The sequence below is a fragment of the Cavia porcellus genome, unplaced genomic scaffold (genome assembly GCF_034190915.1).
Source record: "Cavia porcellus strain 051 isolate PalLab524CR breed Dunkin Hartley unplaced genomic scaffold, mCavPor4.1 scaffold_1, whole genome shotgun sequence".
NCBI lineage: Eukaryota > Metazoa > Chordata > Mammalia > Rodentia > Caviidae > Cavia > Cavia porcellus.
The window spans coordinates 108,701,362-108,728,478 of NW_026947484.1; the positions used below are offsets into that span (position 1 = coordinate 108,701,362).

General features: G+C 35.4%; 1 protein-coding gene across 2 annotated transcripts in view; it reads left to right on the forward strand.

Annotated features, from left to right (window-relative positions):
* Snx27 (sorting nexin 27) overlaps positions 1-27,117 on the forward strand; it is an 84,135-nt gene that overhangs the window by 4,802 nt on the left and 52,216 nt on the right. For both annotated transcript variants that reach the window (XM_005007793.4, XM_003479022.5), the window contains exon 2: positions 20,316-20,547. In XM_005007793.4, the coding sequence (XP_005007850.1) occupies positions 20,316-20,547 (232 nt within the window). The remainder of the gene's footprint in view (positions 1-20,315; positions 20,548-27,117) is intronic.

The following is a 27,117-nucleotide window of genomic DNA, read 5'->3' on the forward strand; positions in this document are numbered from 1 at the left end:
ATATACTGAGTCACCTGCCCAAAGCAACATTACACTTTCTAGGCCTGTTTTCTTAGTTAATTTTTTCATTATGGTTATATGTATTGAGAGTCATAAGCTAAGACTATGAAAATGAATAGCAATTTGTTAGGACCCTGAATACTAGCCTCAGTGGAAAACCATATTTCTACGTGATCATTTATACTTTATTAATTGGATCTTGCTAAACTCTTGCAATAAAGGTGGATGGTAAGGAAATAAAACAAGTAATCAGAATCAGAACAACCCTTGCTGTGTGTATGATGTTGTGATTTGCAGTGTTTTGCATTTGAATTTCATGAAAACCTTTATAGACAGAGAAATTATAAGCACCTTTGAAGGCAGGGATGGCATCAAATACTGTATGTGTTTGGTAAATCGTAACCAAATGTCAGTTGGCACATAGAAGATATTTTTCAATAAATACTTAGTGAATATTAGTGAAACTATCCCTCTTAGGAGAGTGCAGCAGAGTGTTACAGTAATAGTAAGTGACAACCAGAATTAAATCTAGGTCTTTGGATTCTAAATCAGGTATATTTTCCTTTTTTTTTTTTTTTTTTTTTTTGTACTGGGGATCGAACTCACAACCTTATGTTTGCAAAGCAGGCGCTTTTGCCACTGAGCTAAGTCCTTGGCCCAGACTTTTTTTTTTTTTTTAAATTAAATAACAAAGTTGTGTGGGCTGGACTTGAAATCTGAATCCTTCTGCCTCACCCTGTCAGAGTGCTCAGGCTTGTACCACCACTTGGCAATTTTTCAGCTGCTCTTCACTGTTAGTAGTCAACTACTCTAGATGTGAAGTTACTTAAAACTGTTAAAATGTGATTGCATTCCTATAAACTTGAATAGCAGTTGTGCTTTTTCTGCCATTGTGAAATGTAACCTTCACATTTTTACCCATCTTCCTGTTGCTAAATTGGGTGAGAGGTCAGGGACTAAAGCAGGCATTCTTTGTCCTTATTGTTGCTGCACGCTATTGGTTATCAGCAAAGAGCATAATGGTCATAGTTGTAATTTCAAAAATATTTTAAATTTTTTTATGTAGTTTAGGCTTGGAAAGTAGCATTAGCTTTTCATTAGAAATCACTTCCACGTAATTGCTGTGACCAGAAAAAGGTCTTTCAATTAGTAAGCATAAAGATTTTTCTGAGTATTACAAGTTGTCTTTCTGGCTATATTTGACTAGTTTGTTGTAGGTGAAGGCTTATTACCAGGCCCTCAAGGATAATTACATATTTTTAAAGATAAGTCTCACTGGGTATAATTCTTGTGATCCGGTAGATAAGCAAAGAGGCTTAATTGATAAGCAAACACTTTATAATGTATGATCCCAGAAAAAAGTGCTTTGTGAGCATGATCAGTGAGTGGTAAGTTCATTATTAGGTGCTAGCACTACTGACAAAGGATATTGTGGCTATCACAGTGGTTAGATTAGAACCAGTTAGTTTCGTTATATTCAAGTGTCAGCTATGTAGATACTTTCTGTGCTCCACACAGGCCTACAGCCGGGTGATGCATTGGGAAAAAATCATTTGGCAATTTTAATCTTTTTTTTTCTTTCTGGGGGCGGGCTTTGAGGCAGGGTCTCACCATGTAGTCCAGGCTAGCCTTCTAGCCTTGGACTCATGATCCTCCTCTCTCAATCTTCTGAGTGCTGGCCAGGTCTGTGGACATTTGCCACTGTGCCCAGCTACAATATATATATATATATATATATATATATATATATATATATATATAAAATATATATCTATATATCTATATCTATATATCTATATATCTATATATCTATATATATGTATTTTTTAATTGCAACTCACAACAAGAAATAATGTTTTGTATTTCAGTTTAGGTTTTTATTTGTTTTGGTTTTTGAATGTTGATGGTGGCCCATTATATTAATTTCACAATTTGTTGGGTCATGATCCACCATTTGAAAAACACTGATTTAGGCATCATTGTCCTTCATGTTGATCCACTACTATTTTATATCTAGTCTGGTTGTGTGCAAACTGCTGCAGGACTTGTGAGTCAGTGTTCCTACATCCCTGCCCTCAAAAAACTTACGTGGTAAGATAGTTTACCATTGTGTAAAGGAAATAATTTACCATGTATAAAGGAAAGTAAAGCCATGGAGATAAATGACAAACTGTGAATTTAGTAGAAAGTGAATATACTTAAGATTGTTGGAGAGGTACAGTTTAAACTGTCATTGAAGGACAACTGTAATTTCAGTAATAAAAGAGGGAAGGATTTCAGTGGCTGAGGAAACTGAGCAAAGAATGAGGAAACTGAAAAATTCTTAAGATAGCAGAGACCTAAACTTGCTGTTTGTATACAGTTGTGATGATAGAAATTGGAAAATAAAGTTGAAATAAGATAAAAACAGCTTTGAATGCATTGCTAAGAAGTTTAGAGTTTACTCTCTTTTTGACCTAAGAATATATTTTATGTACATTGATAACTCAGAATGTCTGTGAATTTAGTTTGTATTATTTACCAGAAGAGGTTCAGTAACTTTTGAGAACCAAAAGAAGTCAGTAAAAGAGCTAGAAGAATTCCAGAGCATCTTGACTCTTGGACTGGCTTGTACTATATAAAGAAAGAAACTAAGAACAACTAAGCTCTAACATCCAGACCTAGGAACAGCTGATGGGAATCTGGCTGCCTTTAATTAATGTATGAATTTTACTTCATAATCCAGTCCACCTTCTGAAATATGCTTCTCTGTATCTTATTTTGAAATGGTTATTCTTATTGCTGATAAAATTTTTATGCTATGTGGCAGGCACTCTTGTGCTCTACACTAATTACAATGTTTTATTTTAACTATATTTTAAGTCTGTTTCTCTAATTTGAAGATGCCCCTTTTATTTTAGTACATAGCTTGTTGGGAGTTGAGGGGACTGAAGACAAGGAACTTCAAGTGGTACTAAAATTATGCCTGAAATCTTCCTTCAAAATGAAAAAAGTGAATTTTTTTTGAGTACTGTGAAGAGTACCTCAGGAATTCTTTTTGACCCAATATTAGTCAATGCTAGGCAGTATATATGTGGTCCTTTTATGACTTAACACCCCTTGTCAACTAAATGTGTTTTCATAATAGATAAGAGGTGAATTTGTCTGCTAGATATTTGAGTTTCTGAGTTAAGGAACTTATTTGAATGCCTTTGTATATTTGTACTTCCTTTAATGAACTTCTGTTTTTATGAAAACACTTGTCTTTTGGTGGTACTGGATATTAAACTCAGTGTCTATGTGCTGAGTTACACCCCCAGCCCTTTTTTTTTAATGTTTAGAAATCCAGTGCACTATCCATTGCACCACAGTCTTCCCATACCCTTTTTTAAATTTTCAATTTTGAGATGATCTCTCTAAGTGACTGAGTTGCCTACACAGGGCTCAGACTTGAGTTTCTCCTGCCTCAGCCTCCCAAAATGCCAAGACTATTGGTATGCACCCCCATCCCTGCTTATGAAAACATCTTTTGAAAAATGATTTATTTTTGCTTAAGCTATCTGAAATGGTTTGGTTTGGTTTGGTTTCTTTTTTTGTGTGTTGAGAATTGAACCGAGGGCCTTGTACGTGCTGAACTCTACATCTGCTATACCCTGGTTCCAATCTGAAACTTTTTAGATTCTTGTTTCAGATCTTAGAGCTGGCAGATCTATGTATTGTCTATTCTGTGTACAGGCAATTGGCTTACTTCGTTTGGAAAAGTACAGAGCCATCTGCAGAGAGTCAGCTGCTAGTGTAGATACTCTCCAGCTGCTTTCAAGAGACTGATTATTCTTATAGAACTATTCAATGAAATTAATTGGAAAGTTTCATCATCCTGGTACTGCACTATCTGTATGTATCTAGTTTGAGTTCTATTTATTCAGAATGTTTAAAAATTAAGAAATAGCTTAAATGAATATTGGGATATCTTGGAAAATATGGTGACCTTGAAAAGTTTTGAGAATTTTCTCTACTTCTTTTGCTGATTATTTAATCATCTGGAAAAGTCACCTGTAAAGTTTGCCTACTAAATGTACTTTGACAGTTGCTTTTTTTGGGGGGGGTGTCTTTTTTCCTTTTTATCGGTACCGGGTATTGAACTCACTACTGCCTGCTTGCAAGGCAGGCGCTTACACCGCAGAGTTAAATCCCCAACCCTCAGTTACTTATTTTTTGTAGTCCTCTTTGATAGGGTAAAAAGGTTTTGGATCTGTTTTTCTAAGATCTGTAACCTGCATCTGTCTTTACTTGAAAGCAGCAAAGTTTTATTCTTTCTACTTGGTGTTCGGGAATTCAAGGAAACGTGACCTTAAAGTTTCCTTTATGAGTTATATACTGATATTTTATTTTAGATTTCTCTGTCATTTGGTTTTTATGTCACTAACATGGGAAATATCTCACTTCTTTTTTGTTATGTTGAAATAGGCTGCAGACTTACAGAATTTGTAGTCAGTGTTCCTCAACTTCCAAGGTAAACTGCTATATGTTTAATTTTATTAAAAGGTGCTATTCAATTGTAAAAAGGCCATTTTCCTTCAAAAGTACATTATAAATCTTCTGAGATTATCCTTCACAGATGAAGTTTGAGCTGTTTTTGTAGTAGCTGTGATAGTTTTACACTACTCATTTGTGTATGCATACAATGTCTCTCAGGTGAATTGAATATTTAAAAGATGTATGGTTGGGTTCAGAGTGCAGCCTGTGGCCTCAGGGCAAATTCATCAGGTCACTTGAGGAATCATACCTTTTAATTGTATTGTGTGGTAATTCAGGAATTACAGTGAAAGGAATATCATATAATTGATTCCTTCTGTGGTAATGTACCTGACTTGCAAATCAAGATTGTTGATGAAGTAAGGTGTTACTCTTTAATTAGCTTTTTTTTCTTTAGTTAACTTTCATGTGATAATTCTAACAAGTTAAAAAAATTTGGGGTTTGCGCATAAATTGGCCTTGTGTAGACAGTTATTCAAAGTGTCGCAGATCTCAAACTGAGTTGGTGTTGGAAAGTTAGGACTGGTTGAATTAGATTTGCTAGAGAATAAGAGTTTTCAAAAACATCTGTAGAAGGCAAATGCAGTAAACAGGTTAGGGAAATCATCATGACTATTAGTACCTTTTTTCTCATTTCTAATTCATTGTCCTATGTGTGAAGAAAAATAGCCCATCATCACATCCAGTCTTGTTTTCTTTTTGAGAAAGTAGAGTTCCTGTATGCTGCTTAAGTTTTTAAAGATGGGGGGCTGGGGGTTTAGCTCAGTGGCATAAGCGCCTGCCTTGAAAGCAGGCAGTCGTGAGTCCGATCCCTGGTACCGATAAAAAAAGGAAAAAGTTTTAAAGATGAGGAAATACAGATGATGGTGTACTTCTGTAATCCTAGCTACTTACCTAAAATCCTGGCACTGAAGGAGGTGGAAGCACAAGGATCTCAAAGAGGCTGCTCTGGGCACTTTAGTCAGATCCTGTCTCAAAGAAGATGGGGGAGGCTGGGAATGAAACTCCATGGTAGAACACTTGACCTGGCATGTGCAAGACCCAGCGATCAGACCCCAGCACTGCACACACAGTTTTTAAAAACAAATTGAAAACACAAAGTATCTTAGCAAAATGCATCTGTTCTATACTTTTGGAGTTTTAGTATCAGAATGTTGAGAGTTTACTGGTAGTTCTTTAGTTTCCAGTATGTGAATAAAGGCATTGTGTTTAAATTTTTTATGCCAAATATGCATTTAGTTTTCATGAAATGAAACTATGTAATTATAATAGATTATTGTCAGAATTTACACAAAGTAATAGCTTGATTTTTAAAATGTCATTAAATCTGTTTATATATATGTATATTTTTCCTACTATGTCTGTTAATTGTCCAGAATATTGGGTTTTATTATGGATTTTTCATGCATATAATGTGTTCATTAAATGTTTCTTATTCCTTCTTATCTCCTTTCTTATTCTTGGAATCAGTATTTATTCTGTTACTATTTTCAGTACATTTTGAATACAAATAAAATATCTTCATTTTGAAATTACCCATACCTAATTGACCATCTTTTGCAGGGAGGGCATTGAAGATTGAACCCAGGACCTTTGCAAGGAGCTATATATCCTCTACACTTTTTATTTTTGGAGACAGGGTTTCACTGAATTACCAAGATGGGACTTGAACTTTTGATCCTCCTGCCTCAGCCTTCTGGAGTCCTGGAATTAAACTGTGACTGGCCATTTTCTATTTTGTATCTATTTTACTTGCTGGTTTAGTAGAAAGCAAAATGATCACTAGTACTAGTGTTTGAAAAATGTAGAGCGTGGAAAAATTTTTAGTACTACTCTCCAAACAATGAAACTAGTTTAAAAGTTAAAAATAAGGAATGTAGTTATAGAAGTGCATGAAGTAAAAACATTATTATGTTTGTGTGCTAATCTTAGTTTTTCTGATCATCTAGGAAAACATTTTAATGAGTGTTTAATATGTGACACAAACATGGTGTTAGACAATGGGGATAGGTAAATTGGATAACACAGTGTTTACTATTTGGAAACCTAGGAACTGGCAGGGAATTCAGCAGATCAGCAAACCATTGCATTCCCGGAGTAAACTCTGGGAATGTGGAAGAGGACAGATAATGGCATCTGACCAGGCAGGGTTCAGTGAGGGAGATAAGGAGAGGAGCCCCAAGTCTTTCCTTAAATTCAGTGGACTTTGAAGTCTATCTCTACTCCTTACTCTATGGGTAAATGTAGCACACCCTATAACTACTTTTCTGCCTTTAGTTATCTAAAGTAGTAAATGCAAGTGCCTATGGACTATGTGTATCTTAATAGAAGTTTCCCAGAGACAAAATATACTCAAACTAGGAGGACAGTATAATTATCATCCAAATGAAGCACTGGAGAGTTGAAAGAGACCTCATTGTTATGCTGTGACAACAGGTGTGAACTAGTTATAATCTGACAACAGGGAGCAACATTTATAGCCTTAATATTGTAGTATAAGAGGGTATTTTAGAATTCTAGGACTGGAATTTATATTCTGAGAAAGGTAAATGAGTTTGGTTTTATTCTTGGTGACAAGTGATTATGTTGCTTCACAGGTAATTATCAAATGAACTTTTTTCTAAATAGCTTGATTATAGTTTTGTATTTATTTTATAAATATCTTAAAGCTTATTAGACTTTTCCCCAGAATGACAAATATGATTCTTTTATTCAGAAATAAATCCACCTGAGTTGATTGTATTTGTATTCTGATTGCCTTGGAATTAGAAAATTTCAATAATCTGTCTCCTTCCCACCTTTGTTATTTCTGGCTGGAAGTATTAAGGTTGAAAATAGGTAAAACTTTTTGTACTTTTACTGCTTTAGGCAGCATTCTTTGTTGAGTACAATAGACAGCCAAAGATAAAATGTCTCAGTGATGTTAAGTAGCTTATTTGACAGGTTATTCTCCTTTCTCCTTTTGGTGTGCACCAGATGCTGATTAACAAACTTCTCAACTTTGGCTTCGCCAAAGTTGGTTTTATTATTATTCTTTTTTGCTCAATGTTAAGTTTGTGAATTTAAGTGTTTTATAAATGTTGATGCACAACTACTCTGAGACTGAGGTGGGAACATCACTTTATTTAGTCCATGAGTTTGAAATCAGCATGTACAATATAGAAAGACCCCCATGTCCCCTCCCCCATGTTATAAAGATTGAACATTGCTTTTTTTTTTTTTATCTTTTTCCTTTTTATCGGTACCGGGGATCAAACTCATGACTGCCTGCTTGCAAGGCAGGCGCTTATGCCACTGAGCTAAATCCCTAGCCCCTGAACATTGCTTTTTAAAGAAGGCTTAAAAGTATTTGTGAACTAGGACTTTTCATAGAAGACTGAAAATAAGTTTGATCTACATGTAGTTGATGTTTCTCCCTCATTTGCTGAAGATAATTTCTAATTCAAAGAAGATGAGGTGTTTGTATATATTTTGTGTTCATTCATTTTTGTATTTGTTTCTGGCTATAGTTTAAGATACTTCTGTATTCTTTTTTCCTTGAATAGTATAATAATGTGTCAGAATTACTGCATTAAAAGAATGTTGGTGGGCTAGGGATATAACTCAGTGTAGTGTCTGCCTAGCATATCAGGTTCCTGGGTTTGAACCTCAGAATGGCAAAACACAGATACACAGACACACAGACACACACCTTTCATGACATTTAAGATGAAAAAGCATACTGTAATTTTGGGACCCTATAACTTTAATGTAGTTCTTCGTTGGAGAGGAGAGGATATTGGGTATTGAAGGCCATATCTCGTATCTACTAAGCCTGTACTATGTCTCTGAGCTGTACTATTGAATCATTTGTATTTAGGCAGTAGCTCAGACTGGAGAATGGTTACAGTAAACTGTGACCAAAAACAAACAATGTAGTTTTGTAGGCTTTCTTTTTTTCTTTTTTTTGGTGGACAGAGAAAGAAACAGATGTGTACAATTAGTAAAAGTATTTTATGGATTTAGTTTCCTTGATGAAAATCAAATGCGATTTAATTCAAAACATGGCATTTTTCTGACTTGACAGTTTCAGATCTTGATTTTCTTTCTTTTTTTTTTTTTGTCTTTTTCCATTTTATCGGTACCAGGGATCGAACTCACGACTGCCTGCTTGTGAGGCAGGCTCTTATGCCGCTAAGCTAAATCCCCAGCCCCCTTGATTTTATTTTCGTAGTAGAAAATGGAATAGTGCTCTTGTTATTACTGAACTATTTACTAAGAAATCATAATGGAGTCCCAGTTCTCTGATTGGGGAATTTAGTGTTTAAAAGGAATCATATCAGTTTTGGTTTTTGGAGAGTCTTTTATTCTTAATTTGTATTATTTTAAAAATTTAAATTTAAATCCCCAGTACCATTCTTAGGCCTTTAAAAAAATTTATTTTTGGTACCAGGAATCAAATGCATGACCGTCTGCTTACCAGGCAAGCACTGTGTCACTGAGCTTTATGCCTGGCTCTCTTTTTAAAATACTTATTTTGGTACTGAGAATTGAACTCATGACCTCGTGCTTGGCAGACAGGTTCTGTGCCACTGAGCTATATCCCTGGCCCTGAAGTTTTTGACATGAGGTCTTGCTAAGTTGTCCAGGCTAGGCTAGAACTTGGGATTCTCCTGCCTCAGCCTGTTGAGTCATGTACTGCCAGTCCTGGCTTTTTTTTTTCTGGCTCTTTTTAAAAAATACTTTCGGTAATTTGGCTGTTTTGTTTTTGTTTTGGAGATTGCATATATATATATATATATATATATATATATATATATATATATGTAAGTAACTCCATATGTAACTATCCATCTATAAATTGAGTTCTTACTGATTTTTTACCCTTACTTCATTACCACACGAATCACTGTAGTCTCTTCTCTAGTGAGTAACTTGGCTACCCCTGTCTGCCATCTAGTTTTGTAATTGTTCACTTGCATTATTTGTACATAGCAATATCAGGATTGCTAACTTGCTAACTTGGGCAAATAATTTTATTGGCCAGTGTGCAGTACTTGCAAATAAGTAATTTTTATCTTCAGTTTTAGGGACTCCATTCATTTCCATTCATTTGTTCATTTATTTTTGGTACTGGGAGTTGAACTCAGGATCTTGGGCTTGCCAGGTGGGTGCCATACCACTGAGCCATATTCTCAGTCCCTCATTTCCATGTGTTTAGCTTCATATACCTTTTCCTCCATCCTGTTTGGTGACGTTGTTTAAAATATAGAGATACAGGGGGCTGGGGATTTAGCTCAGCGGCATAAGCGCCTGCCTTGTAAGCAGGCAGTCGTGAGTTCGATCCCTGGTACCGATAAAAAGGAAAAAGACAAAAAAAAAAAAAAAAAATAGAGATACAGTTAGATTCTTCATTCATAGTCTGGAATTCCTCTCACCTGATTTTCAAAAAAGAATTGTGTACATTAATGTTCATTTTTTGTGTTATAGAGGCTCATAGGTTTTGATAGACACATATGTTATATATGCATTATCACAATTTTTTTTTTTTTTTGGTCTTTTTCGTTTTTATTCGGTACCAGGGATTGAACTCATGACTGCCTGCTTGCAAGGCAGGCACTTATGCCTCTGAGCTAAATCCCCAGCCCCTGCATTATCACAATTTTAAACAGAAGAATTTCACTGTATTAAAAATCCCCCATACTTCACATATTCATTCCTTCCCTCCCTCACACACATGGTAAGGGTAACTACTCATCTTTGTCCTTTTTGAAATGTCATATAAAAAAAAAGTCATGTAATTGGAGTCATGCAAGACATATCCTTTGCTAACTGATTTCCTTGCTTTAAAAATGCACACTTAAAAGTTTTTCCTTGTCTTTTTATGGCTTGAAAGTTATTATTATTATTATTTTTTGTCTTTTTTGTTTTTATTGGTACCAGGGATCGAACTCACGACCGCACACTTGCAAGGCAGGCGCTTATGCCGCTGAGCTAAATCCCCAGCCCAAAAATTATTTCTTTATAGCTAAATGATACCTGATTGTATGAATGTTCTATAATATATCCATCCACTTATTGATGGGCATCTTGGTGATTTCTAGATTTTGGCAGTTTGAATAAAGCTGTTCTAAACATTTGTGAGCAGGTGGGTTAGTTGGTAAATACTTGGGAATATGATTGTTGGATCCTGCAGGAAGACTTTGGAAGAAATTGTCAAAATATCTTCTAAAGTGAGTGTACCATTTTGTATTCCCACAACAAAGTAAAAGTGCTGTACCATATCCTCACCAGCATTTGGTATTCGATATGATCCTTTTTAAAATTTGGGCAGTCTGATAGTTGTGTAGTGGTATCTTGTTTTATCTTGAAATGCTTCAATTATAAATGGCATTGAACGTCTTTTCATATGATCATCACCTGTGTATCTTTTTTTGGTGAGGTGTCTGTCCAGATATTTGCCCATTTTAAAATTAGATTGTTGTTTTATTGTTGAGCTTAAAAGTTGATTGTATGTTTTGGATACAAGTCCTTTGTCAGATAGGTGTTTTTGAAAGTATTTCCACTCTGTGACTTGGGTTCCATTGCTGTTTTTGTTTTTCTTTTGGTACTGGGAATCGAACTTAAATCTTGTGCTTGCCAGGCAGGTACTTATGCACTGAGCTAAATCCCCAGCCCCATGGTTCCTTTGTCTTATAATTGTTTTTTGCAGAACAATTTTTAACTTTGGTAAAGTTTAATCAGCAATTTTTTCTTTCATGAACCATAGTTTTGGTGTTGTGTCCAAAATCTCATCATCAAATCCAGAGTCACATAGATTTCTTTCTTGTGTTCTTTTAGGAGTTTTATAGATTTGCATCTTTACACTCTGTGTGTGTGTGTGTGTTCCACACCTTGGAAATTGGACCCAGGGTCGTGTGTATGTAAAGCAAGTTCTACCACTGAGCTATATCTCCAGCCCTACAATACACTTTCTAACATAGTACTGGCACAAGCATATTTATAGATTATTTTATTCTTCATATTTATAACTTTAAATGGTGTTTTATAGTCCATCAAATTGTGCTATAATTTTATTGACTGTTTATCTCCCTGTTGTTTGTAAGAACAGAAATTTCAAAACAATCTAGTAGTGAATGTGATTGTACTTCTCTGTGTTTAAGATTATTTTATTTATTCTTGTAGCATTTACTTGAGTGTGCTTTACAAAGCTTGTACTGTGGTGATTTCCTTAGGATAAATGATCAGTAATGCAATTATGGTTGAAAGAATACGAACATTTTTATTACTTTACATGTTTATTGGTATCAGTGAAATTGCTTCCCACAGAATTTTACACAGTATTTACAAAGCCATTATTCTAGCTATTTCAGATAATAGAAGTTTATAGTAAAAGTAATTGGGATTATAATTTTACATTCAGGGGGCAATGCTCTGGGGAAGGGACTTAAGCTGTGTACATCCCCAGTCTTTAAAAAATGTTTTTAAATTTTGAGACAGGATCTTGCTAAGTCAAACCCAGGCTGGGTTTGAATTTGGCTCCTGCCCAGAGTGATGGCATTGTAGGTGTGTGTTCAGCAATAATTTTACATTGTGAAAAACTATTTTCCAGATTTTACTGTTAGAAAAAACTCAAACATTTTAGAAACCTTTGGTCATTTACTTTCTTTAGTTGTGTTTCTGTTTTCCTATCAATAAATCGGATGTGGTAAAATGTACAGTGTAAAAATCTTATTTCTGAAACAACATCCCTACATACCTGTAATCCCAGCATTTAGGAGGATTACCACAATTTATTTTTTATTTTATTTTAAAGATCACCAGAATTTCACTGAATTGTGTAGTGAAATCCTGTCGCAAAAAAAACAACAAAAAAAAATTTTTTTTTTCTTTTTTGGGACAGGATCTCACTAAGTAGTTAAGTGTGATTTTGAACTCACTTTGTAGCCCAAGGCAGGCCTTGAACTTGGAGAGATCCTCCTGCCTCAGCCTCCCTAGTGCTAGGATTACTGGTTTGTGCTGCCTTCCCCCAATTTTTTTTTTCTTTTTTGTTTTTATCAGTACCAGGGATCGAACTCACAACCACCTGCTTGCAAGGCAGGCGCTTATGCTGCTGAGCTAAATCCCCAGCCCCTTCCCCAATTTTTTTTTAAAATTTTGTAACATTTAGTGGTTCATGATAGTAACTTTATTTAGACTTGTTCAAGTTTTGCCTACTTTGGCAGAATTCATTGGTTATACATGTCTCAATATTTTAGTCTCGAGAGTATAAAAGGATAGTACATTGAGATTACTAAGGCAGTCTAAAATTCTGACTTGTAAGACAGCAAAGGGGTGAAAGAAAAGGAACCAGCAAACCGCACCTAAGCTGGTGATTTAAGTACAAAGCTTAGAAAGGACAGGTCTTTACATATCAGTAGACTGGTTACTCGTTTCCACAGGCTAGTTTCAAGTGTTTAGCTGGTCTGAATCCTGGCAGTGAGCCAATTGAAAGTCAAAGGAAATCTCTTCAGGTGTGCCAGGGATCTTTTTTGTCCAGTTTACCCACTTTGATGTATTATGGAAAAAGTAGGCAGTTTATTTTAAAAATTTGTATAATTGAGTGATGATATAACAACTGTGTTAAAAGTTTTTAAATGATCCATTGTTCCAGTCACCTAAACACAGTGATTCTCATATTTTGCATATTATGTCTTTCTTATGACTAAAAATACTTCATATTTTTATAATCACAATGGACATTTTGGGTGGGTTTTTTTGTTTTGTTTTGTTTTTGCTTTTACTTTCTGAGACAGGATTTTGCTATGTATAGTATAAGCCAGGCTTGAACTCAAAGATCCTCCTGCCTCAGCTTCCCAAGTGCTGAGATCACAGGTGTATGCCACCACATCGGCAGTACTTTATTTTTTTGTCTTTTTCTTTTTTTATCGGTACCCGGGATCGAACTCATGACCGCCTGCTTGCAAGGCAGGTGCTTATGCCGCTGAGCTAAATCCCCAGCTCTAGTACTTTATTTTAAATGTATGAAAACATTTAAAGTTTGTTGGCTTTTGCATTTAACATAAGAATGTCCCCATACTTGCATGTTGTAGATGTCTTAAATATTTTAGGAGGTATATAATTTGTACGCGCAACGTATTTCCGTGTCTTTAAGGGTTTCCCAAACATTAGATATTTGGCAGAACAAATTCCTTTTCACATTCTGTGTCAGCCAGGTATGGTGGTGCACACCTGTAATCCCAGCACTCAGGAGGCAAAGGCAGGAGGATTGCAGAGAGTTTGAGGCCAGCCTGGGCTACAAAGTAAGTTCAAGGCCAGCCTGAGCTGTATAGTGAAATTCTGCCTCAAAAAGGCAGTGAGAAGAAAAAAAAAAAGACAAAAAAAACCCCCCAAACCCAAACCCCACACATTATCAGTGTGGTATAGATCAAGTACTGTGTCAGAAGAAAAGGCTTTGTAATCTGAAATGCTTAATAGTTTAACAAGTGAGATCTATACCTAAAACAAAAGTCCAAGTGTATTTTTATGAACTATAGTAATGCAGTATTTTGTGTTTGACTTGACAACTATAACTTTGATAAATTTGAGAAAGATATTGCTGCTTTGTGGATTAACCTATAATAATCTGTTACTCTGATTCTTTGCTAGACTTGAAATACTTCCTGTTTTTTCCTTTCATGAACATGAGCACTTTATTGAATTCCACTGTAGACAGATAATAGCATGGAGTCAGGGGTTTATAGCCCAAGGTTACAGGGCTAGCAGTAGAGGGTAAAGGACATGGGCATTACTAGTAGCTTTCAAAGTCCTTAAGCAGCTATATATTGCTTGCAATGTTATCTTCAGCTTGTACTGAGAGCCAGGATAAGGATAATGATTAGAATGGTGCTAAAGACCAGTGCACAGATATTCAGGTACTTGACAGTGGAAACTGTGAGTCCCATTCATGTCACCCACCATTATTGTGCTCCTAAACTTTATGGATTAGGTGAATTCTTTGAAGCCATGCAGCACCAGTTCATGGAGAATGTGTCCGACAGTAACCAAATGACATGGTTGGGCAGAGCTCTCAGTGGTGGTGTTGATCACAGACATCATCATGGGAATGAGACCTCTCTAGCATGACCATCTCATGCTCCTTGACCATCTCATAGTTTGTGGTGATGCTGCTGTTCATGCGATTGAAAAATGTTTGGGAGTGTAGTTTGTGGTGTCAATATACTACCAAATATCTGTCCTTTTGTTTATAGATTAGGACAGAAAGCTAAAGCAATGGAAAAGGCAAAACTTCTCTTCATTACTTTGTGAAATAATCTTGTGAGACTTGGAAATGGTCAAGCTTTAGTTTGTTTTCCACAAAGATATAAGAGACAAAGAAAAAAGCATTATTTAAAACAGTTTTATCCCACAGTTGTGTACAGATTCACCTCCTGGGAGGTTCGTAACAGGAAAGTTAAGAGTAATGTGAAAGTAGGATCGAAGTTTCACTCATATTATAGATTACTATTTTCACATTTACATATGAGGATGTTTATGTAATTTATATTTTTAGTCAAGCTTATTTTTTTTTTGTCTTTTTCGATTTTATCGGTACCAGGGATCGAATTCATGACCGCACACTTGCAAGGAAAGCGCTTATGCTGCTGAGCTAAATCCTCAGCCCCTTAGTCAAGCTTATTAAGGTTTGGTTTACATACAGTCATATGCACACATACAAAGTGTAGAGCCTGAGGTTTTTTGTTTTGTTTTTCAGTGGTGCTGGAATTGAGCACTCCCCTACTGAGCCATGTTCCTAGCTGTAGAGTTTTAGTTTTCATAAAAGTGTGCATCCATTTAACTACCAACTTAATTAAGATATAAACCACTTTCCTTACCGTAAAAGGCTTGTTTGTGCCCCTTTGAATCCAGTACTCATTCTCTTCTCTGCAGTCAGCCACCAATCTTATTTCCACTACTACATAATAGTATTTGCCTGCTTTAACATTTCAAAGAAGTGGAATCCAGTCAGTCAAAACGTTTTTTTTTTTTTTTTACTTTCAGTTTTTGAGATTCAGTCATGTAGATATGAGTAGTTTTTTTCTTTTTAGAGCTATAGTATACTCCATTGCGTGAATGTTCCACAATTTGTCTTTTACCTTCTAATAGAAATGTGGGTTATTTTCAATTTTGGATTTGTTTATTTGTTGTGGTACAGAGAAGATCAAACCTGCCTTGCAAATGCTAGGCAAGTGTTCTGGCACTGGGCTACACCTGCAGCCAAATTTTTGAAATATTACGAATATAGCTACAGTGAAAAACCCAGCTACAATGATTTATGTGGATGTGTTTTCATGTTTCGCTTGGGAAATACCTAAATTACTGGGTTATGTAGTAAATGTACTGTTGAGAAACAGCTACATTGTCTCTTTTTATGACTTAATCAGCAACATGTGTGAATTCTAGTTGTCCTTGTCCTTGGCAAAACTTAGTGTTGTTACTCTTAATTTAGTTGTCTGGTGGGAATGTAGCCATTGACCTATAAGATTGAGAGATGTGTTTTAACTGCTTGTAGTTAGAGAAATGCATTCTTTCTCTTTCTCCCTCCATCCCTCCCTTCTTCCTTCCTTCCCTCCGTCCATCTGTCTGTTTCTCTCTGTGTCTCTGTCTCTGTCTCTCTCTCTCTCTTAATTAAGATATAAACCGGTACTGAGATAGAACCTAGGACCCTATGTATGGTGGGCAAATATTGTCCCACTGAGCTGTGCCTGCACTTGTTTTAAAACTTACTTTGAGACGGTCTTGCTGTCTAATCTACATTGGTGTTGAACTGGAGATCCTCCTGCCTCAGCTTCCGGAGAGCTGGAAGTACAGGCATGCACCACCATACTAGCCATTTTTTCTTTGTTTGATTTTTTTTTTTTTTTTTTTTTTTTTGAGGCAAGATTTTGCTAAGTGTAGCCCAGGTTACAGTCATCTGAATTTACAGTCCTCCCGTTTTAACCTTCTGGGTACATTGCCACCACACATCCTGGTGTATTATCTGTTTTTTAATGGGAAGCTTCTGAGGGACTAATTACCATTTGCTGTAATTACTTTCTTGCCTGTCACAGGAGGCCAACATACTGTTCTCCTTACTATGTAGAATGGCTCTTTGCTTTGGTGTATACAGTGATTGCTTTATTGTATTTCCATCCATATGTAGTTCATTCAGCTCCTTATTAAGCAATATATAAAGCCTCTGTATTTAGTAGAGCTTTTTCTCATGCTTCTAAGAGTATTTATATTAGTTTTGCAATTTCCTCAGCTGTCTGAATTTATTTAAAGCCACTCCCATTACTAGCCAAAAGCCTGTCCATTGGTACCAAATGGTTGGAGAGTTGTATTAAAATTGTCAAGTGGAGCTGGGGATATATAGCTCAGTGGCATAGGCCTGCCTAGCAAGCCCAGGTTGTTTTATTATAAAAAACTCAAAACGTGGAAAAGTTGAAAGAATTATACATTACTTAACATCTTGATTCTATAATTTTTAACTGTATTTGCTTATGTATCCACCAAACCTTTTCATAATATGTTGAAGTTGCTTTTTTTTTTTTCTGGAAAAAATATAGAATGATAGAGCCTACTGGATATGTGCTTTGTGAGGTATGTGGGGCTTGGTGGTGCTCTGATGCAGTGGTTTTAGGAAAGTTGGTGATTATTGTGATCCCTATTATTTGGTTGCAAGCTTAATCATTTACTTTTCAAATTCTGCATTGAAGATGTTACAAAGGCAAAAGGATTGGTGATTAGGGAGACCAAATACAATAGCTTTTTGTCCAGTGGATACAAGTACTATAAATAGCTATCATTTATTGAGTAGTTACCCTATTTTCAAGCTTAATTGCATTTTAGTTCTCACAGCCTATTAGCTATTGGTATTATTAGCCACATTTTATGTGAATTAGGCAAATGAGGTTTAGTGAGATTGATTCACGTAAGTTATTTGTTAAATGGCACAATTGGTATTCAAACTCCAATGTGTCTGGCTCCCAAGTGTGTCTGACTATGTACTTTGAGCTAGAATTCTGTACCACTGAAAATTTTCCCTTATTGCAGAATTTATATTTTGCATTTACTTACATCTTTATAATTGTACAGGTTTGGATACCACACCTAATTTGAGTAGTTTAGTAGCATTTGTGTGAAAAAAATATGTAAAAAATACAGTTGATAGCTAACATTTTTATGACTATGAAGTTGATTATCTACCTGCCTAATCTTATCTATTGTAGTGCTGGGGATTGAACCCAGGGCTTTAGCATTGGTCTACATCCCTATCCTTTGTTTTCTAATTTTGAGACAGAGTCTCTCTAACTAACTTGCCTAGACTGGTCTCTTTAATTTGGGATCCCCCTATTTTAACTTTCTAGACTGCTGGGATTATAGGCATTACTTCTTGAGAAGGGAAGGCCCTTTTCAAATCAGACATCCTGGGATTTTTACTGACCTCATTTCATTCTCTGAAGAATGAAGGCGTTTCCCTCTTTACATTAGTTGTGGGATATATAGTATTCCTTCTGTAGCTGAAACTGGTAAATACTAGCAAGTAGCAAGTATGTTTAAAATATGACGTAGGAAGTTCTTTCCTTTTTTTTTTTCTTTCTTTCTTTGTCTTTTTGAGACAGGGTCTCGCTGTGTAGTTCAGGCTGGCGTTGAGCTCACTTTATAGCCCAGGCCATCCTCAAACTCATGTGATTCTCCTGCCTCAGCCTCCTCAGTGCTGGTATTATAGATATGCGTCATCATGCCCAGCCCTATTTTCAGAGCAGTGGTTATTAATCTTTTTGGTACCAAAGTAACCCAGATTTAAATTTTTAAGAAAAATATTATGAACTGAAAAGTAAAAAATTGAACATCACTTTTTTCACAAATACGTATCTCATTAAATTAATTGAATTAACCAACAATCTATATCTAGGATATTTTATTCAGTCTTTAAGATGTCAGTTTCCCTCATTTAGTTAAAAAATTAACATGAATGTTTGTAAATAAGGTTCTTAGGCACAGATGAATTATCTGATGATTTATATTTTTCAGTTTATTTCTTCGCTAATCAGTGTATTTTCTTAGAACTGAGGCTGAAAAATTAGATGAAGTCTTTGCCAATTCATGACTTTAGGTTTCTGTTTCTTTAACAACAGTCTCTTCATACATTACATAGACTTGATCATGTTTCTTTGATCTCTGTTTTGATCTTGTCTGAATAAAAAGACCAAATTTTCATCAATGAAAGGGACTCCTGTTTTCTTTCTATAATACAGAGTTTTTGTATGAATGAAATTACTAGCCTGGTTTATTTGTGTGTTTGTCTGTAAATTAGACTTTGAAATGTCAAGAATGCTGAATTTACTGGCTAGATTGTTAAACACAAAATCGAGGAGGCTGGCTGAGAAATCTCTGCCCATTGATGTAAATGGAAGTTTCAGATACCAGACTCTGACAGAGACAATTCTGCTGACTGAAAAGTATGTAGAGAGCTTGTTACTAAAGTTAGGATCATTTTCAGGATGAAAAAACCCTAATGGTTTGGAATAGAACTGAAAAAGAATTTAACTTTAAAGGGTAGATAAGCTTTAAATAGTAAATGGATTAAGGGTCAGGTGTGTATTTCTCTTCGCTCTTGGGGTGGCCATGATAGGGAACCTTCAGGCCTGCTGCCCAGTGATTTTTGCTGAGACAGCAGGGGGAAAAAGCATTCTCAGAAGGTGGTTCAGTTTGCTGGGTGGATTTTGTGAGCCTCAGCATCTTGACAGAATTGCTGTTCTTTCAAACCTTGTACGTGTCCTTATTCCAGCCTTTTTTGTACGCAGTGAAACAGGGAGGAGAATGAGTATGTTGATTTACACCACCTTAAGTGTGTATTTTTAAGTTTGAATAGATTACATTGGACTTTAAATAAGATAGCAGAGAAAATCCAGAGAAATTAATTTGGTGATTGAGAGGACAAAGGAAGTTGGGTTTAGGTACTATAATTTTTTAGAGGTAATAAAGAAACCTTGTATGTATGAAAATTATTATTTAACTCCCAAGATAATAAAACTTGGTATAAAGGAAAATTTAGTTGACCAGCTGGAAGATAATGGGGTGAAATTAGGTTTTAAAATGTAAAGGAAGTATTTCAAGTCATCTTTTTTTGTCTCTATTTACAAGTTAAGGGGATGCATTTTGTGAAGTATTGTTTTTTTGTTTTGTAGTGCTAGGGATTAAACCCAGGGCCTTCATGCTGAGCTACATCTTGACCCTTTTTTTAGTTTTTTTATAGTCTCATTAAGTTGGTCAGACTAACTTGTGATCCTCCTCTCAGCTTTCTAGAATGCTGACTGAGATTACAGGCTTGAACCACTGAACCCAGTGTGAAGTTTCTTTTTAACAAAATTCCCAGGAGGTTTAAAAAGGATGAAGAGTCCATTTCAGATGACAAGATTGTCAAAAGCCACTTTGATTGCATTATATACGTGCTAAGTTAGGGTGAAGAAGTTGGACTATTTAGCTTAAAAAGCTTTGTGCCTTCTCAGCTTCTCTCTTTCCCATGTGCTTTCCTGAAACTGTGTGTTGGATTCTAATAAAGAGGAAGGGCAGGTCCTTTCTTTCACCTGTTTCCATTTTTTTCCCCCTGTGTTAAAGTTCACAAATAGTCTTTCATTTTAGAATCTATAAAGATATAAATAAATTTCATGGACCCAAATGAGTCTTTTGATTTTATGGTTCGTATTGTGTGACGCTGGTTGGGGGCAGGAGGGTGGAGATACAGTGTCTAGACCCTTATGGTTTATGGGATTGTCTTTTTCCCTTTTTCCCCTTAGGAACGGCGTGAATGTTGAGGGGGCGACACACAAGCAGGTGGTGGACCTGATCCGAGCAGGCGAGAAGGAGTTGATCTTGACAGTGTTATCTGTACCTCCTCATGAGGCAGATAACCTAGATCCCAGTGACGACTCGTTGGGACAGTCTTTTTATGATTACACAGAAAAGCAAGCAGTGCCCATATCGGTCCCCACATACAAACATGTGGAGCAGAATGGTGAAAAATTTGTGGTGAGTGTCAGCCCAACTCGATCATCAGGTATTTAGCTTTCATTTTCCCCAGTCTCATGGTTATGAATATAAAAGGCTGCTATGTAGGTCAGTTTATCTACAGGAAGGGTGATGGTACACAGAAATAAAAAACATTGACCTTGATTTGTCAGAGGGTGAACTATAGTATGATGATGAATCTGTTTTTGCTTGGGTACAGTTCTGTTTTACTTCCTGACAGTTTCAAGTTCATACATAAGAGTTTATTTTGCCTGCTTGCTTGTTCTTTTATTGGTTATCATATCTCTTTGCTCATAGTAGCCTCATTTATTTTGACTCTTTGGAGCTGTAAGACAAGATTAATTTTAAAAGGTGCTACCTTCCAAAATATTTGGGTAATACAGAGAGTTGTCCATTTTAGAATTGATGCCTTCTCCCCATTTTGTTCTTTTTCATTCCTTTGGCCATGTCTTTGTGTATGATTAACTCTTGGTTTTCCCCAAGTGTACTTTCAATGCAATTTCCATAAGGTTTTTACACATTACCAATTTGTTGCTATTGTACATGTGTAGGAAAATCCGTCTTAAATTCCTGAATGTTGTTGTTCAGAACCTAATTGTCAGTGATACATACACCAGTCTACTTTTCTGGTACTTGCAGTTTGCTTTATTTGCCTGTATTTTGGAAGTGTTAATATAATGAGAAATGTTATAGTCTACTATATTTTGTAGAAAATTTAGAAGGTTCCATTAGATACTGGCAAACAGACCTCATGTGTGTGTTTAAAGCTAACTACTACAAGGCAAGGTGGTGCATGCCTATGAGCCCCCGTACTCTAGGAAGTTAAGGCAGGAAAATCCCAAGTTAGAGCCCAGCCTGAGCAACTCAGTGACTTAGATCCTATCTCAGTAAAAAATTTTAAAAAGAATGAGGGATACAGCTCAATCAATGCAAAGGCTTTGTTGGGGGGTAGATAGAAGAAGTTGATCTATTAAAGTTGCGGTCTGTAAAACTTGGATTTGTCTCCTGTACAGGAATGAGCTTCTAAACATTTATGGCATTTTTTTTAAAGTGGAGTGATAACAGCAGTGAAGCTAGAAGAGTTGCAGAGATCAGTTATAGTTTGTCTAAGTTTAGCTGGAAATGATAACACGTAGGCTTTATGTTAGTGTAGTGTGTGTTCTTAGAACGAGACATAAAGTTTAAGGTTTTATGAATCAAAAGGGTTAACTTTGATGAGTAAAGCCGGTAAGTTCAAATTAGGGTCAGTTCCTAAACACAGAGCAGACATGGATATCTGGGAATTACCTAAGACCATGAGAACTTGTAGACCTGAGAAAAGGAATGAAACTATCAGTGCTTTTTTTAAAAAAACAATCTTACTGAATGTAACTTACCTTTGTTAACACTCTTCCAGTTAAGTATTCAGTTTTAGAGTTTTCGAAATTATACATAGTATGTATAATATATATACTATTTATGTTATAACTACTACCACTACTATCTTAGTATAGAACATTTTTTCATCCCCCCCAAATTCCCTCACACTTCCTTTTCAGTTAGTCTTCTCTTCTACTGTCTGGGTCAATCCACTCATCTAGTTTCTGTCACTATATTTTGCTTTTTGGGGGATGTCAAATAAATTACACAATATGTACTGTGCTATGTCTTCAGTTAGTATGGTCTTTTTAAGATTAACATATTCTTGCATATATTAATAGCTTGTTCATTTTTAACTGCTGAGAAATAGTCTACTAAATCATTCTTCTTTTCTTTTCTTTTTTGAGACAAGATCTCTGTATATCTTTTAGGCTGGTCACGACTTTACTGTGTAGCCCAGGCTGTCCTTGAACTCATGGCAGTCCTCCTGCCTCAGCTTCCTTAGTGAAGGGATTACAGGCAGGCTCCATCATGCCCACCTGTCTCCTTTTTATCGCTGCATATTTAAGTCATGTCCTGTTTGGGACTATTATGACTGACTTGCTATGAAATAACATTATTGTGCAGGCCTTTATGTAGATGTGTGTTTTCATTCCTCTGGAATATACACCAAAAAGTAGAATTTCAGATACTTACAAGAAGTGTATAAAAATGTGCCAAGCTGTTTTTCCATAGTAGCTATACAATTTTTTATTCTCATTTGCTGTGGAGAGTTCCATTTGTTCTGTAACCTTGGTGTTTTCAGTCTTTGTTGTTGTTGATTTTTTTTTTGTTTTGTTTTGTTTTTTGAGACAGCATTGCACTACGTAGTTGAGGCTGGCCTTGAATTCACTATGTAGCCAGACTGGCTAATTTTTTTTTCCATTCTAGGGATTGACCCTAAGGCCCTTGTATGCTAAGCACTCACACTACCACTGAGCTACCTCTCTAGTCTTCAGTCTTTTATGGCTGTTCTTGTGGGTACAGTAATATCTCACTTTGATTTTATTTAGTAGTTATCTAGTGACTCATGATAGTGAACCGATTTGCCTATGTTTAATGACCCTTTGTCTGTCTTGTTTGGTAAAGTTTGACTCTTCTGTTCTTCTAAGAAATTGGACTATCTTATCATTTTGTTGCAAGGGATTTTTACATATTCTGGATAAAATTAGATGTTTTGTAAGTATTTCTGCTGGTCTTTATCTTGCCTTTTTATTTTTTAAAATAGTATTTTGCAAAGAACAGAAATTAGAAAATTTGATAGAGTCCAAGTTAGCAATTTTTAGACTTATGGATAATGCTTTTTATGTTCTAAGAAATCTGATTAACCCAAGAAGAGAAATTTTACTTATTGTAGTTCTGTTTCTTAATACTTTTGTTAATATGCTATAAATTCATGCATACAAATGATATAACTTATGGTTTTTAGTGCATTTACAGAATTGCATATGTAGCACTATAATCAGTTTTAGAATATTTTCATCATATCAGACAAATGCCATTCTCTGTAGCCATCATCTCCAAAAGCTTCTATGCCCTGCAGCTGTAGGCAGCCACTAATCTACTTTCCTGTCCTATATGCTGGCATGTCCTATATAAATAGAATCATATAAGATTTTTTTTCCGACTGGCTTCTATCACTTAGCATAATATTTTCAAAGCATAATGTTTCAAAGCTTGTTTATGTTGTAGCATGTAGCAGCATTTTTATTTTATTACCAAATAACATTTCATTGTTTGGATATACCACTTTTTATTTATCCATTCTCCCAGTGAGATATTTAGAGTGTTTCCATTATTATGAAGAATGCTTTTGTGTACAAGTTTTTGTGTAGATGTATGTTTTCTTTTCTGTTAAGTATGTAACTTATGATTGGACTTGCTGTGTTTATGTAAACTTTTTTTTTTCTCTGCTTGTTTTGTTTTGTTTTATGACAAAGGATCTTACTATATATGTTCAGGATGACCTTCAACTCCCTGTGTAATTCATACTGGCCTCAGTTATAATCTTCTTGCCTCAGCCTTTTAAGTACTGGGATTATAGACATGTGCCACCACACTCCACTTTGTTAAAACTTTTTTTTTAAACTGGCAAGCCACTTTTTAAATATAGTTTTTTATTGGTACATTTTCTTTTCTTTTTTCTCTTTTTCTTTTTTATCAGTACCAGGGATCGAACTCACGACTGCCTGCTTGCAAGGCAGGTGCTTATGCCACTGAGCTAAATCCCCAGCCTACATTTTCGATATACATAATGATGACATTCATCATAGGGAATTAAAACCTGTAAATGATACATCTTTTTTCTCATTCCCCTCTTCTCTTTTTGTATAAACTTTTGACAAACTGCTCAGCAGTTTTCCAGAGTGATGTGTACTTATGTTTACATTTGTAATCCATTTTTAATTGATTTTTATGTATATTTCATAAGGGTCAAAGTTATTTTGTAAAACTTATATTCTTTGCTAGATGCATAATTTTAAAATCTTTAACACATGGTAACTGTACATATTTATGGGCTACAGAGTGACATTATAATACATGTATAAAACATGTAATGATCAGATCAAGGTAATTGGATGTCTTTGTCTTGTTTGTGATCTTAAAATAATCTCAGCTTTTACACTTTCAGTATAACGTAGCCTATGAATTACTTGGATGTAGCCCTTATTGTGTGTAAATTACATCCTTCTGTACCTAGGTGATTTTTTTTTGCTGTTGTTTTTTGTTTTTTTAACCTAAATTTTTGAGTGTTTGGTTTTTTATTTGAGTTTTATTTGTACAGGAGTAGTCCAGGCTGGTATTCAACTCATTATCCTCCCAAGTATTGGGACTGTAGTTCTGCACCACCATGCCCAGCTTGATTATGGAGGAATGTTGAATTTTAGTAGATGCTTTTTCTGCATCTGTTAATATACTCACACGATTTTGTTTCATTTTATTTTGCTTTTTGAGACAGGCTCTTGCTATGTAGTTTAGGCTGGCGTTGAATCACTAGAGCTGAACTCAGAGCAGTCCTCCTGCCTCTGCCTGCCAAGTGCTAGAATTGTGTGGACCACTTACACTTGGCTCATACGGTTTTTATCCTTCATTATATCGATGTGATACATTGTGCTTATTGATTTGTACATAGTGCACATATTATATTCCTGAGATGAATCCCATTTGATCATGTATAATCTTTTAATCATGTATAATCTTTTATATGTGTTTACTGGATTTGCTAATGTTTTGTTGAGAATTTTTGTATCTTTTTCATCAAAAATATTAGCTTATAGTTTTCTCTTTTTGTTGTATACTTGTCTTGGTATCATGGCAATGCTAACTTCATGAAGTGTGTTTGGAAAGAAGGTCCTTTCCTGATTTTAATACTTGGAGTAATTTTTTTTTTCTTCTGGTACTGGGAATTGGACCCCCAACCTTAAATGTACTAAACATGCGCTGTACCACTGAGCTGTGTCCCCAGCCCTGAAATAGTTTGAAAGAATTACCACTGGATTTCTTTAAAAGTTTGGTGAAATTCTGCAATGAAGTTGGTCTCATTAGATGTCTTTTCAGATTTTCTGTGTCCATAGGGTTCAATTCTGGTAGATTGTATGTGCTCAGAAATTTATCTGTCTAAATTTTTCTATTTTGTTTGTGTATAATATATTGTTTAAAATAGTTGCTAATGATCCTTTGCATTTCTGTGTGACCAGTTGTAATGTCTCCTTTTCCATCTCTGATTTAATTTATTTAGATTTTCTTTTTTTCCTGGGTAGCCTACCTAAAGGCTTGTCAGTTTTTAGTATCTTTTTTAAAAAGCAACTCTTCATTTCATTTATCTTTTGCCTCTTTGCCTCCTTTTTTTGCAGAGAGAGGTCTGTTTTTATTTACTTCTACTCTAGTCTTTGTTACTTCTAATTCTGATTGGGCTTGATTTGTTCTTTTTCTGGTTTCTGTAAATGTCCCTTTCAGTACTGCTGCACTGCTTTTGGTGTATATCATAGGTGTTGCTGTGTTGTACTTTGATTTTCTTTTGTTTTAAGAAAATTTTAATTTCCACCTCAGCTGCTTCATTGACTTAGAGTCATTCAAGAGAATTTTAATTTTTATATAGTTGTGCAATATTTAAAGTTGCTCTTACTGATTTCTGGCTTTATGCCATTATGGTTAGAGAAGATACATGCTCTCAAGGATTCAACTAAAAAAGAGAACTACAGGCCATTCTCTTTAATAAACATAAATGCAAAAATTCTGAACAAAATACTGGCAAACAGAATGCAACAAATCATCATCAAAAAGATCATACATCATGACCAAGTAGGCTTCATTCCAAGGATGCAAAGGAGGGACCAACATAGGCAATCAATTAGTATAATATATTACGTAAATGGAAATAGGGACAAGACTCTCATGATCTTCTCAGTAGGTGCAGAAAAAGCCTTTGACAAAATCATAGCATCCAACAAAATCCAGCATCCAATATTCAATATCACTAAATGTAAAAAAACCCTATCCGAAATTCAGCATGATAAAAAGCTGAAGTAAATAGGTATAGAATGACTTTATCTCAACCTGATAAAAGCCATTTATGATAAATCTGCCAGCATCATATTAAATAGGGAAAAATCAAAAACTTTCCTTCAAAATAAGGTTGTCCACCATCATCACTGCTGTTCAATATTATTCTGGAAACATTAGCCAGAGCTATCAGGCAAGAGAAATAAAAGGGATAAGTATTGGAAAGGAAGAAGTCAAATTATCATTATTTGCGGAAAACATGATCTATATAAGAAGATGCAGAAACAGCCTCAGACACTTACAACTAGCTGATTGTTGACAAAATATACATTGGGCCATTGAAAGATAACTTCTTTAACAAGTAGAATTGGCAAAACCGGCTATCCACATCCAGAAGACTGAATCTAGACCCATACGTGTCATCATGAACTAAACTAAAATAAAAATAAAAATGAATCAAAGCTCTAAATGTTAAAGCAGTCATTTACTCTGCTAGAAGACAAAGTAGATAAAATTTTGAAGCCATAGGAGTAGAGAATAACTTTCTGAATAGAAAACAAATTGCATAGCAAATAACATCAAGAATCAATTAATGGAGATCTGTCTCTGCTTGCTGGTTGCCACCATTGGAAGGCTTGCTTCCTATGGGCAGCCAGCGTGAGCAGAGAC